The sequence below is a fragment of the Tauraco erythrolophus genome, chromosome 24 (assembly GCF_009769465.1).
Source record: "Tauraco erythrolophus isolate bTauEry1 chromosome 24, bTauEry1.pri, whole genome shotgun sequence".
In the NCBI taxonomy this organism is placed as follows: Eukaryota; Metazoa; Chordata; class Aves; order Musophagiformes; family Musophagidae; genus Tauraco; species Tauraco erythrolophus.
Window position 1 is genome coordinate 4,899,884 of NC_141488.1, and position 13,682 is coordinate 4,913,565.

Here is a 13,682-nt window from a genome sequence, read left to right on the forward strand (position 1 = left end):
GCTTAAAACCTGAAAAAAAAAATCCTCCTTTTGGGTTTTTTAGAGCGTTTTGTGACTTTTCTTTTACTACGTCCCTTATAACAAGGGATGCTGGGCAGTGTGCGTGCTCGCTGCCTGTCGTGATGTGCAACATCTGGCTGCAGCTGCACAAATAAAGTGAATTTTTAAACGAGCTCCTTGCACATCCGTTGGTAGCAGCAGGAGTCCTGACTGTACTGACCTGTTGTGCGCTGTATTTTAATTCGAAGAGCTGTATCTGTGTCGAATATCCGTGAAATATCCATAGCACACTATGCTGCTGAATTAATGGTAAAATGAGAGTCTTTGTTTGCATATCTTAATTATGATGGAGTAAAACAGGGACTGAGAATGCCCAGCTATGCAGTCGTACATGCAGATCCTGCAATGCCAATAATTGAGACCATCTCTGCTGTTCCTAGGAGTGTGCATCAGCCTTAGCCCCACGAACAGACTGGAATTACTGACTGCAGTAACCTACCTGACTGTCTTTTGTTCAGCAGGTCTAATTATGCTTAGCAGTTTTTATTAGGAGTTAGAAGAAATGAAATTCCTCTACTTGCAGTTCAAAGGCATGTCTCTTTGTTATCCAGGAATTCAATTGATTGAAATTCTCCTGACTTGGCTTCTGGAGTCATCTTTTCTTGGTCATGGCTACTTCTGGTATGTAGTATTATGCACTAAATACTCTTTATGTTTTTTTCCTCTTAATTTCCTCAGAAATAATTTAACATCTAATATAGTGAAATGAACTGTTGTCACTATGCTTTTCTCCCTTCTCTAGGCTGCTTTGGAGAAGCTGTTAAAACTGGGCGCTTGTGAAAACGTACCAAAAGCCCTCTCAGACTAGGCTGTTAGCAGATGGGCTTCAGCTCATCTGCATGCCATCTGCTCCGTTAACAGAGCTGACTATCATGTAGACATCTCGGTGATCCAAAACTAGTGTGCTGGTGCAACTGACACCGTGCAGGACTGGCATGCCTCTTCAGAGGTGTTTGAAGAGAGAACATTGGCTTATGTATTCCTTTGAAAGCTGGTTTCAGTTCTTGGCTGTGTCAGGTCTTGGGTGAATGTCTTGACCTCTTCCTCAGATTTGTCATTGGAGAAATAATGATTTTTTTTCCTTTGAAGTACTGATAAACTTGTCTTTGTGACCCTGGATATTGAAGGCTAAAATAAGCCTTCAAGAAGTCTCTTTGAGCTTTGCGGCATTGAATTTTTGAGGGCTCTCGTTGCAAGTTGCCCGAGCCAGTTCCTGGCTTAAAATACTGTTTGTTTGGTTTTTTTCCCCATGTTCTTAGATATTCAAGTGAAGGAACTGGAAAAGCGTGCTTCTGGGCAGGCCTTTGAGCTGATACTCAGTCCCCGCTCAAAAGAGGCAGTCCCAGAATTCCCTCTTTCTCCCCCAAAGAAGAAGGATGTGTCATTGGAAGAGATTCAGAAGAAGTTGGAAGCAGCAGAAGAGAGACGCAAGGTAAACTTGAAACAACAGGTTAAGTGAGCAGTGACTGGACTGTGCAAGTTGTGGTGTTCTTTTTTTAAATTTACTTGTCCTTTGGGACAAATGATAAGCAGTTTGTATTACAGTAAATGGAATATTAATTTAACTTTGTTGGAATCTCTGAGGCTCTTATGAGCCTTCGTTACAGTCTGTGAGGCCGTAGCTTTATTCCCAAAGTGGTGTTGAATGGTCACTTGAAAAAACAGGAGCAAAGGTTCAGTTACGAGGGGGTACTCTTTCAGGATGAAGCTGTTTTTTCTTGTCACAACATCATAAAAGATTAATTTTCTGCTAAAAAATGTAGTGAGAAGTCTATAATGAGAAGGTTTGCCAGTAGAATGTCTTACTTAATGTAAGGTTTTGCTGTTGAGATGTGGCTTAGAGCCCTGGGCTGTGCAGAAGCTCACTAATTGAAGCACAGGCTCCTGTGTGACCAAAATCGCAGTGATTCACTGTTCTGAGAAGCAGGAATCTTCTAGGAAAGATCTAATGATCTTAACATAAAGATCCATGTTCTTTTTTCCAGAAAAATCCCATTTAATAAGACTTGCAAGTAGTGACAGAAGCTTAACTTTCCTGGTAGTCCGTAATGGTGAAAATGGGTTATGTGGGTGGAGGAAGCACCAGGGAGCTCTGTCCTGCGTCACAAAGTTATGCTGCTCTCTGGTAAAGCAGCAGAAAATCTTTTATCTCAGGAGTTGTGAGCAACTGGATTGTAGTTGTCTCTGTAGTTTGTCTGTTTTCTGTTCAAAGCCTGCGTCCTCTGTTTTGTTAGTCTCATGAAGCGGAAGTCTTGAAGCAGCTAGCTGAGAAGCGGGAGCATGAGAAAGAGGTGCTTCAGAAAGCAATTGAAGAAAACAACAACTTCAGCAAAATGGCAGAGGAGAAGCTGACCCACAAAATGGAAGCTAACAAAGAAAACCGCGAGGCACAAATGGCTGCTAAACTGGAACGCTTGAGGGAGAAGGTGGGTGTAGAGTCTCAGTTCTCCCTTGGGAGAGAGTTTATCCATGCTCCTTCCTGTGAAAACTGGGTAAAAAAAGCCAGGTAAATGGCCAAGTGAGGGGAGTGCTATGAGTAGAGAGACATCCTTGGGAGTTCTGTGGTGGTCTAATCTTAAAAGATGATGAAATCTGCAACAGGCTTTGCAGAAATGTTCCTCTTGGGGTGGAGGGGACGGATGGTGTTAGAGCAGCACCTCACTTTCTCTTACGAAGCTTCATCCTGTAGCCCCTGTCAGAAACCCACCCTTGCAGGCTCCTGCTGGGAGCTGGGGGGGTGGGCAGCAAGCCGGGGCTTGCTGTGCCCACCCGGGCGGCTGACTGCTTCCCTGCCCGTGTCTTTCAGGACAAGCACATTGAAGAGGTTCGAAAGAACAAAGAAGGCAAAGACCCTGGTGAGGCTGAAACTGACTGACTTCATTCTGGAAACTGACTCTCCCCCTCCTCTAAATATCCAAAGACTGTACTGGCCAGTGGTTTTATCTTTGGTTTTGTTTTTTTTTTGTTTTGTTTTTTTTTTAAGTTTCTAGAAACTGATGTAGAACTGTAAAATTAGATCCAAACTGTACACTTTCTTTGGGGGCTAGAGGGGAGACCTGACATGTTTCACTTTTTCTAAAGTGTTGTCTTTCCAGTGTAGCTATCTTCTTGTTGCATCCTTTTCTACTCCAGTGCGCTTGCTGCTGGGTTGATGGCTAGTACTGTATCAGCTCTGTAAGACGTTTGTGGAAGGAATATGTAGAATACTGTTCCATGCTCAATATCTGTTACACTTCAAAAATCTGACTCTGTCCCAGTCTGCTAAAATACTGCTGTAACTGAGTGACTAAATAAAGCTGCACAGTGCTGTTATCATGAGAATGGCTTCTGGAAAATGACGTGAGAAAATCAGTTGGCCAAGGTCTGCGACAGGCGTCCCTGTCCCCGCGGGGCGGAAGGGTCCGTGGCAGTGCTTTTCTGTCCGTCCCTGGCCACGCTGCGCGAGCGCCGCTTCCCCAGAGCACCCTCATTGTCTTAATTCCACAATCCCAGCTTTGTTTTGACACCTCGGCAGCGGTCAGCTGCTGTGTGGCTTTGTTAAAAAGAGTTCAGAACCACCTCCCGTTGGATGCTGACACTTCAACAAACAAGTCCTTGTTGCCACATGACTCTGATCTGAGCCTTTCTTTTTTTTGGTAAGGGTTTCTAGAAGATGGCTTGTGCTATTGAATGGTGACTCTTGTACCGCGTCCTGCAGTGTCAGGGCACAAAAGTCAGAAACCTGTTCTGTGCCGGGATAGGAGTTCTCTTTGGTTTGGTGTCTGCCGCGGATGTGTGGGTATAGTAGTATGTGGTGCTGCAGGGCGAGTCTGAAGATTGACCTCAGCCCACAGGAGATGTGCGTCTCTGTTTGCATCTCTGTTTTTCTGGGCTGCGAGAAATAGATACGGCTGTGCCTGCGCTCTGAGGAAAGGTGCTTTTTAGGTGGATGGGTCCAGAGGTGCTGCACTGCACGGGGGCCTTGAAACCCACCCAACCCGCCAAAGACATCCCAGGTACTCCTGCAGTAGGGTCGGGGTGTGGGAACAGCCTCCTCACGCCTTCGGTACAAACACCCTGCTGGGAAGTACTCGGCTTTGGGAAGTGTGTTCTCTCGGAGTGGGCAAGCGTTGGGTTTCGCAGCTCCTGTGAGTGCTCCGTGAGGCACGCTCTGTCCTGTCTTCCCCATTTTGTGTCCTTCATCTTGAGACTTGGCTACCAGGTTTGTTTTCAGGTGAACTCCACACCCGGAGCCTCTGGCATTGGCTGGGTGACAGACTGAAACGTTCTGAGGGTGGAAAGCTGGTAGGTTTGTTGTTGTTGTGCTTTTTGGGGTTTTTTTGTTTTGTTTTTTTAAGGGGGTAATTGAGTGCTGGACCACTTGACCTGTCTTCTGGGGCTTGATAAAGAAGGAACCTCAGTTTTAGAAAGCTTTCATGCATCACACTTGCATCAGAGTTCTACTTAACCAAAAGCTGATACTACACTCTGAATGAAAGAACAACAGTGAGATAAAGTCACTGTTGGTGCGCTGGAGGGCTGGAGTCGGATCCTTTACCTGAAGGATTTTTGGAAGTGTTACGATACTTCATCATTTAAGGTAAGAAAGACTGTATTTCTGTCTGTTGGGGAGCAACCACCCACGAGCAGTGCAGGGTTTTGGGTTGTTAATGGCACATACCGACATGGTGTGAGCAGAGAGCACAGGGATGGGGTCAGGATCCACCCGGGGAGGTGAGGGGGGGGAATACAGAGCTGACCTTTGTGATGCAGCCTTGAACCCCGCACCGTGTGCTTAGGAAAGGAGTTGAGTGTCTCTAGTGCCACATAATGGAGGTCTAAGTGGTTGCTGGATCAGTTCCTATATACAAGATGAGGCATAATTAGCAATCAAAAAAAAAAAACAGTTCTTCATTTTAATGTATTTCTTTACCTGCTGAGAAAAGACCAAATGGCCCAAATGCCATGTGGGGGTTCCTCTCCTCCTCTCTTCAAGGGGTGGGGGAGGACGGTGACAGCACTGCCAAACCCCAAATGGTGTTAGAAGCACAAAGAGTCAGTAAATGTGATTTTTTTTTTTTTTGACTTGCCAAAGGTGTCGGATCTCAGCTTGGGGCCTTCTGTTCCCTCGCCGCAGTTCTGCTTTACGTGGCGCCTGCGTTATGTTGAACTTCATGCCCAGGGTCTGAGCTGAGTCGGGTTCCTCCGGGACCTGCTGGGGGGGAACGGATGTTTTGGGGGCTGCAAATAACGAGAGGAGGGGAAGTGATCTGGGACCAGAGCAAGGGGGGAAACCAGCCGGGAGGAGATGGTGCTCGGGCAGGAGAAGAGAAATAACGGTGTCTGGTGGGGAAAGCTGGACCATAAACAGGTGGCTTTAAAAGAAAAAAAAAGACAAAATTAAGACAAAAGCTCCACGGCTTGTTTCCCAGCCCGCCGCGCGGGAGCAAGTTACAAAAGCGCCTGGAAGCCGCGGTGAGGGCGACTGGAGAAGGAACAATTCCGGAGGGACGGACAGAGGCTGCGCTCGGGGCCGGCACCCCGCGGCTTTCCCGCCGCCGGTAAACGATTAAGGAGCGAAACGCGCTGCCGCCGGCCGGTGCGCGGGCGCGGAGCGCTCCGCCGCGGCGCGGGGGGAGACGCCGGTGTCGGGGCGGGGCCGGCGGAGGGGGCGGCCGCTGCGGGGGCGCAGCCCGGCCCCGTCCCGGGGGGGGCTCGGCGTCCCGCACCGGGGAGCGGAGCTGCGGCGGGTTCGGCAGGTGCCTTGGCCGGGGGGGGTGGGGGGTCCCGGGGAGGGGCGGCAGGAGCTGCCGGGGCCCCGGGAGGGGAGGGAGGGTCCAGGGCCGCAGCGACCGTGACCTCCAGCTGCGCTCGCGTCCTGAAACACCTCCCGGGAAGCAAATTCCCAGGAGAGGGAATCAATCCGTGGGTGCCCCAGGGGGGATTTTGGCAGGGTTGGCACTGCTGGGAGGAGGGAGGGGCTGCCGGGGCGTGGGGCCTGGAGCGCAGCCACCGAAAACGCTCGGCTCGCTGGTACCGGGGAGCTCGGTGAGCCTGTGCTGAGAAAAAAAATGGTCATAACTAAAAAAAAACCCCATATTTGTGCTTTGGAAGGCTAAATACAGATACATACACGGGAGCAAACGGGCATGTAAACAGCTGGGGGCTGAGTCTGTATCATTAAGAAAAAATTCAGCTGGATGGGTGGATGCTGCTGGAGAAAGGAAGTGCTCCGTAGGAAATAACAGGCGTCTGAGGCAACGTTATTGACATCTCGTGGGTATGTGGAGGTGGTTATTCAGCTTACGAGCCAGATTAATGATTTCCAGCGCCGCGCAGGATGTGCTCCGTTCGTAACCGAACGTTGCTCAAGGCTTCGTAGCTAGGAAGAGCTTTGCAAATTAAGTCGTGCTCCAACAAGTTTTGGAGGACCTGAAGTAACACGGATCCCTTTCCTGCCTCGTGCCTGGCTGCTCTGAACGCAGCTTTTCCTGCTGCTTTTGCCACAGCATCTCCCTGAGCAGAACTGGGGGCACGTTTCCTGTAGGAATTTGTCTTCTGGCACCCGCGATGGGGTCTGACACGGTCTGGAGCTGAGCCTCCTCCCCACATACCAAGGTGTTCTCATGGGCAGTGGCAGCCCTGGCACGGAGGTGAGTTCTCCAGGCAGCGGAATGGCAGTGTTTTCTTCCAAACTGCCTGGCAAGTTTTGGTCAAAATAGCTTAACCTGGAAAGTTCTGCTTTTGCCCACATCTCCCTGGCAGGACTCGAGGCTGTTTTGGTTCAGTGCAGGAGCGGCAAGTCCGGAAGAGGTTGATGAAGTTTGTTTTTTCACTGGCACCTTGGGCACGTTGCAGTGTTACAGGAGGGTTTAGGAGGCCAAGCGGGGATCAGGATTGCCCTCTGCGGGGTGCTGCCCTCAGCCAGGCTGGTTGTTTTTGACAGGGAGCCTCTTTAACCAGGCGAGGAGGGCAGAGGAGGTGGGCAAAGAGCGTTCAGGAGGGGAGCTGAGCAGCAAACAGCCTGGTTTTGTCTGCGTCTGTGCTCCTCAGCTTCAGGCAGGCATGAGTTACAGACCTAGCTACTCCATTTTGATGAGGAAATCACAGAGATTTTTTAAAATAAACAGTCCTATCCCCTCCTCCTCCTGTTCCCAAACTTCGAAGAGCTTTTTCCTGTCTGAGCTGTCCCTGAAATGACTGTACTTGCCAGGAGCTGAGGCGTAAATCAGCACTGGAGCTGGACGGCAGCCGGGCTGTTTTCTTCAGAACTGAGCAAGAGCAGGTAAAGGACCGGGGGGGAAATCGCATTTCGAGCACGTTCTGGTCAATATGTTTTTAAGGCTGCAGGGAAAAGGCAGAACAAGCTGGCCAGGCTGCCTTTATCTCCGTAAGGACAGTGGCTTCGAAAATGTAAATATGGAAATGCTTGCTCGCAAAGATTACGCTGCTGGACCTCAGTGATGCAACAGGATGAACTTGAGCTGCGTTGTTTTTTTTAGTGCAAAACTGCATGGAAAATCAGGAGCTGAAAAAAGACGGTAAAAACTCTAAACACAGAAGTTTCATCTTCTGTCACTGGCATTACAGTTATTTATGTTCCCAAATACACCTCGTGATGCAGAGCAGGTCGTGCCGCTGCTGATGGGAACGTGGCTCGTTGTTACTTGTGAAGACAGATACTGCAAATGGTTTAAAAGAGGAAAAATCTGGGCTGCTCCTGGAGCGGGAAGTTGATTTAGGATGTTTAGTTTGTTTAGCAGTTCCCAAACTGCTGGGAAAGGGGTAAGCTAGAAACTGAGGTGTCCTGGCATGTTAATTATTGTGTCAATTAACCCCATACTCGTGCCCTCTACCTCTGTACTCCTCCAGTCTGTTGCCTGTGCAGCGTTGGGCACACTGGCAGAGGTTCTGAAATCTCACTTCAGGCTCCTTCCTATTACTATTTTTGGTGATTCTTTTATTTCAGCCATAACAAGGCCATTCTCCAGTCATGCATGATTTTACATATCTTTGGGGTAAAAAAAAACCATAAAGCATTCAAATAGCCCCTGATTGTTGATTTTTTTTTTTTTTTTTTTTGTAAAGTCGCTATTAAACCCCTCAGCAAAACTTTCTTTCTGTCCCAAAGGTTGTTTGAGCAGCAGGGACCTGGAGTTCGGCTGCATCATGGCAACGGTCATCACCGAAAAGCTGAGCCGCCTCTTCATTAACGTGCGGCAGGTCCCTCCGCTGCTGGCCCCCCTCTCTCCCTCCACCGTCAGCAGCTCGGAGGTGCCGAAGGTTTTCTGGAAGCCCTACATCCACACTGGCTACCGGCCGGTGCAGCAGACCTGGCGTTACTACTTCTCGACGCTCTTCCAGCAGCACAACGAGGCCATCAACGTCTGGACTCATCTGGTGGCCGCACTGATCCTGCTGCTGCGCTTCCAGCAGCTCTCGCAGCGAGTGGATTTTGGGCAGGACCTGCACGCCCAACCCCTCCTCATCATCATCGTGGCGTCCATCACCTACCTGACCTTCAGCACCCTCGCTCACCTTCTGCAGGCCAAATCCGAGTTCTGGCACTACAGCTTCTTCTTCATGGACTACGTGGGGGTCGCCGTTTACCAGTACGGCAGCGCTCTGGGTCACTACTACTACGCCATCGAGCCCAGCTGGCATGAGAATATCAAGGGGTTTTACATGCCGGCGGCCGTGCTGTTAGCGTGGCTGTCCTGCGCCGGTTCCTGCTACGCCAAGTACCAGTACCACCAGTCAGCTCGCCTCCTGAGCCGGCTCTGCCAGGAGCTGCCCTCTGGCCTGGCGTACATGCTGGACATCAGCCCCGTGATCCACCGCATCTACACCGCGCCGCCCTCGGAGCGAGCTGACCCAGCCCTTCTGTATCACAAATGCCAGGTGCTGTTTTTCCTCATTGGTGCCTTTTTTTTCTCACACCCTTACCCTGAGAAGTGGTTCCCCGGGAAATGTCACTTCTTCGGGCAGAGCCACCAGATTTTTCACGTCTGCCTGGTACTCTGCACGCTGGCGCAGATCGAGGCGGTGGTGTTGGACTATGAATCCAGGCGGCAGATCTATTCCGGTCTTCAGGGCGATTTGGCACACAACTTCTCTGCCCTGTGCCTCTTCACGGTGACCTGCTCTGTCCTCACAGCCGCTTACATGGCCTGGAAGGTGAAGAACAAGCTGAGCTTCAAAGCGGAGTGAGAGGCCTGAAGGAGAAGCAGGTGAGCTCACCCAAACGGTTGGTCTGCAGCCAGCTGTGGAGATGCTGGAATGAATCCGGCCACAAACTTGGAGAAGAGGAATGGAACACTTGGTGAACTGTTACTGGGCAGTGCTCTCTGTAGGGAGGGAAAGTAAGAGCTGCTTTTTACGCTTGTTAAATTCAGAATTAGTTCCAGCTTGCTTTGAAAACGGTACACTGGTTTAATTCATGCCTGAATAAACAGTTGGAATGAGATGTTGTTCGTGCAGCGGTGGGCTGGGAAGGGTTCCTGGAGGCTGCCGGGTCTCGCAGCAAAAGGTAAGGAGATGCTGTCTGGCCTGTTAGCGGAATCTAACCCATGGAACAGACCCAGTTGAGCACGTATAAACCACAAACACGCGTAGCAAATCTGTTTAATGTCATTTCAGGCCCTGCCGCATGGCTTGGGCAGTTGTACAGAGCTATCTGCCAGCAGCAGGGCTCCCCCTCCCTGGTGGGTCTGCGGGAGAAGGGGATGGACCCTTGGAAACGCGGGAAGAGGGGAGGCGGAGGGAGCTGATTCCATGGAGGCTGAGCCCCGGGGCAATGACAGGGACGGCCGCGCTGGATGGGGCCGTGCCAACGGGCGCTGGCGCGACGGCTGCGCCCCGCCGCCGCCATGCTCGTCCCCTCCGCGAGCCGGGGCCTTATATAGGGCACAGCCCAGAGTGGGCGGGGCTCCGCCTGCCGCTCATCCCGCCCCGCCGCTCGGATTGGTCCGTCTCCGCCTCGAGCGCGCGCGGTGGCTGTTGCAGCCGCCGGGCGGGGGCGGCGCGAGCGAGAGGCGGGAACCGGGAGCGCGGCCGCCTGAGGTACCGGCCGGGCCCGGCCCCCCGAGCGCCGCTGCGGCGGCGGGGCCTGCGCTTCCTCCCCTCAGCTCCGCGCCCCGGGAGGCCGGTGCCGGGGACCGCCCGGTGCCGGCATGAAGCGCAGGCGCGGAGGCGGCGCGGCCCGGCAGGCCGAGGCGTGCGATGTGTGGCTGGACACCGCCGAGCTGAAGCGGAGCGCGGCGCAGGTGGGGCTCGGCGCGGGGACGGGGGCGCGGCTGCGGGTCGGGCGCGATGCAGGAGCGTTTCTAGAAGTGCGAGAGGGACGTGGCGGGGCCGGCAGAGCGCGGACAGCGCAGCGCGGCCGGGACAGCCCCAGCCTTGGCCCCGGGGGGCCCCGCCGCAGCGGGAGGTCGGACAAGGTGACCTCCATGGGCCCCTTCCAACCTCTGCCGTCCTGGGATGGTGCCACGGGAAGAGCCGAAGCATTTAACAAAGGTGGGGACTGAAAAAAGAAGGGTAGAATTGTTTTTAATGGCATGTTTTCACTTTTCCCTTGTTTCTTTCCTGACCCAGCCTCTTACAGCCAAGCCAAAAGCATCCAGTCGAACCCTGGAAAGGAAGCGCTCCTCAGTCGCGTTCACGCAGACAAGAGCCTCCCAGCCTCGCACCAGGCAAACCACCATCTCCGCCTTCTTCAGCACGCAGACAGGTAACGCGGGACAGCGCACGCTCCTGCAGGAAAGTCGTTTCAGGCTGCAACTGGAAACCCATCTCGTTTTGTTTCTTGGCAGCTTTACTACGCAGAAAAATATGGTTTTTAATGAAGAGGGTAAAGATGAAAGGTTTGAATTCCCAGAAATAATTTTATTGTGATGGTTAATCTAAATGCAAGCACCTTTTACAGCATTAGACTAAAGCATAATAACAGCAGTCACAGCCAGTCTTCACTGGAGAGCAGTCGGAACTCTTAAGAAACTCACCAGGCTCAATCTCCTACAAAACTGGAGTTTTCAGTGGAATGCTGGGAAGTCTGGCTCAGCCCAAGTGCTGATACAAACCGTCCAGGTGGCAAAATGTCCAGTTCTGGGTTGCCCAATGACACCGTGTTTGTGCTAAACAACAGCAGCCCTAAATTGTCAGTTAAATGCCCTTGAAGGAACTTTATAGCTGGAAGTGAAAATGAATGTTGGTTCAAACAACCTCCCTGTAAGGGGGATCAGTGGGAAGTGAGTGTGGAAAGTTTTTTTTATGAAAGGTTGGACAAAGCCTTTTCTAAAGAAGGCAGTGGTTAACCCCAGCTGAATGGATGAAGGAATGACAAGAGAGCTGAAATATTTAAGCTAATTAAGCCAACTCACAACCTCTGTGCTTTTGAGGCTGCTTTTGTGCTCTGGAATACAAGAAACTGGGATTTGTCTGTGGGTCTCAAATTAATAAATATAGAGAGAAGTGAAATGGATGTGGAAACCAGCAGTGTAGGATTGTGTAGCTGTTTGTACACTGGAAGTTGTGTAATGGCTAGTTCATCAACATTAAACTAGTTTTGCAGTAAGCAGATTAGAGGAAGCTTTACATAAATTGTACAATGTAATTATTTGACAGAATTTTTGTGTTGTGACAGGGCCATTGATGGGTTTTGCTCTGGATTTGTTATTCCTGCTCCTTTTGAATGTGTTGTGTGCTTTCTTCTTTTTTTTTTATTTGATTCCTTCGATCGATTGCATTCACTTACGCACTCTGTGTTCGGATTCATTGACCGCTGCTGCTGTCTGTCAGAGGTCTGTAGGATTTAAGGTGCTTCTTATCTGTATTTAAGGTATTTTTTATGTGTAATTTTTTTCTTTTAGCATATCCTGGATCAAGGGTGAGCTTGCTTATATTGAGACGTTGTATTAGATTTAATTTTAAAGGATTTCAGAAGTAAACGTGGGACTTGATGCTTGCATCAGGCGATGAATGCAAGCTGTAGGAGTTTCACTGTGGGGTTTTGTGGGGGGTTTTTTGGTAACTCTTGAGCTTTTAAAGGGAATGTTGTAGGTGAACTGCCTGGAAAGCTGAGAGGAGGAAGGCAGGGAAGCCAAAGACTGGAGACGCAGCTCTTGCGTCTCACTTGAGGGAAGCTTATTTTTTCGAACTGCTCCCATGTTTTAGGCTGCTGTTCCATCACAGCCTCAGCAGCGCAAACGCAGATGATTGTGAGGTGGTGGCAGTGCTGCTCTGCTGTGGGACGGTCTGTGTGGTGCTACTCGAAGGAGCACTAAAGCAGCAGTCCTGAGTCAAGCATCAAGGAACGGTGGTGTGGGTAGTGACTAACCCCGAGAAATATGCGTGCCAGCTCTGGCTTTAACCAGTTTCCTGTTGTTTTCAGATGAAAAAGACAAAGAAAACTCCAGGCCATCTCCTTTTATCCCAAATAAAGACTGTAAAGAAAAAGGTATTTCTTTGGCCGCCTCCCCTGTGAAGATCTTGGCTTTGCCGCGGACGGAGGAAGCCCAGAAGCAATCCTTCAGCGCCGAGGAGAGGGTGCAGGTTCCAGCCCAGCGTCGTCCACAGAAGGCACCAGCCTCGCCGACTCCTTTGCTGGACGCTCCGTTATTACACGTGGAGTCTCCCAGCAAGAATGAAGCCTCCTGTGGGGTGGGAGAGGATTGCTGCTGCTTCAGCTTCACCCAGGACTCAGAGGGCAACCGGATCATCGCTCACAGAAACCAGTCCCGTTTATTTGCCGGAGAAGCGGTGTCAGCAAGCGGCAGCGTAACTTCCGACTGCGGGATGGAGCAACAAGCGGGTCAGCTGCACCCAGAGGGGGCGAAGTCTGGGTTTGGTTTCCAACCAAGACTTGGTGCAAAGCCGAACACGGAACCACGCCGATCGGGTAGTGCTCATTCTGTAATTGATTTCTCTGAGACTGAGAACATCAATCCTGCTACAACGAGAGACAGCACCTGGACTGCTGGCTTCTATCCATCTCCACGCCGACCGGCCGGAGCACAGCCCCTGCGAGAGCGCAGCCACAACGCTGGGGCTGGCGCAGGCGAGGAAGGACGGGGCAGTGAGCCAGGACTGAGCAGTCCCTGCAGGCAGCTCTTCACCCAGGACTCAGAGGGGAACAGGGTCATCGCCCACCGCCACCAGCAGGTCCCATCTCCTCGCAAGGACCACGGCTGCTCGCGCAGGCCGCTGCCGAACTCTCCCTACAAGGGCTGTTCCCGTGACGCTGCAAACAGCAGCTGGAGCAAACTGGGGCAGCAGCAGCTAGAGGTGTGCTACGATTCACTGTTCACACAGGATTCGGAAGGGAACAGAGTGATTAAACACTGGTAAGTGGCCCTGAATGGGTCACCTGTATGACCCCTTGTGGGTTTTTTTGTAAGAAAGTTAGAATTAGGTAAGTGTACCCACTGTTTCTGTGTGTATGGGCTGGCCAGCATATGCAGCAGACCCGTGCAACAGGCAGGACCTCTTTGTTCTCTGAAATTTTGCTTTAATAAAAATAAAATTTTGAAGGCTTATGTTTGCAATGGTTTGACTGGTTCCATCATGATTAGAGCCTGTGTGACCAAGGCCTGACTTTAGCACTGCAGCTGTGTTTCTTAGGCTGCTGTTCAGCCTGAGAGAGCCCA

At 51.2% G+C, this 13,682-nt stretch overlaps 3 protein-coding genes across 3 annotated transcripts; all 3 read left to right on the forward strand.

Moving 5' to 3' along the window:
- The first annotated feature begins 614 nt into the window (after positions 1-614).
- STMN1 (stathmin 1) lies at positions 615-3,381 on the forward strand. The gene is made up of 4 exons (XM_009985786.2): positions 615-681; positions 1,320-1,492; positions 2,295-2,486; positions 2,867-3,381. Exons 1-4 carry the CDS (start codon positions 669-671, stop codon positions 2,933-2,935), a joined length of 447 nt encoding a protein of 148 aa, XP_009984088.1. The 5' UTR covers positions 615-668; the 3' UTR covers positions 2,936-3,381.
- A 4,827-nt stretch (positions 3,382-8,208) lies between these two features.
- PAQR7 (progestin and adipoQ receptor family member 7) lies at positions 8,209-9,249 on the forward strand. Its single transcript, XM_009986191.2, has one exon. It carries the CDS (start codon positions 8,209-8,211, stop codon positions 9,247-9,249), a length of 1,041 nt encoding a protein of 346 aa, XP_009984493.2.
- Positions 9,250-10,211: 962 nt separating this feature from the next.
- AUNIP (aurora kinase A and ninein interacting protein) lies at positions 10,212-13,383 on the forward strand. Its single transcript, XM_086626282.1, has 4 exons — positions 10,212-10,304; positions 10,633-10,768; positions 12,428-13,229; positions 13,290-13,383. Exons 1-4 carry the CDS (start codon positions 10,212-10,214, stop codon positions 13,381-13,383), a joined length of 1,125 nt encoding a protein of 374 aa, XP_086482408.1.
- The last annotated feature ends 299 nt before the right edge of the window (positions 13,384-13,682 follow it).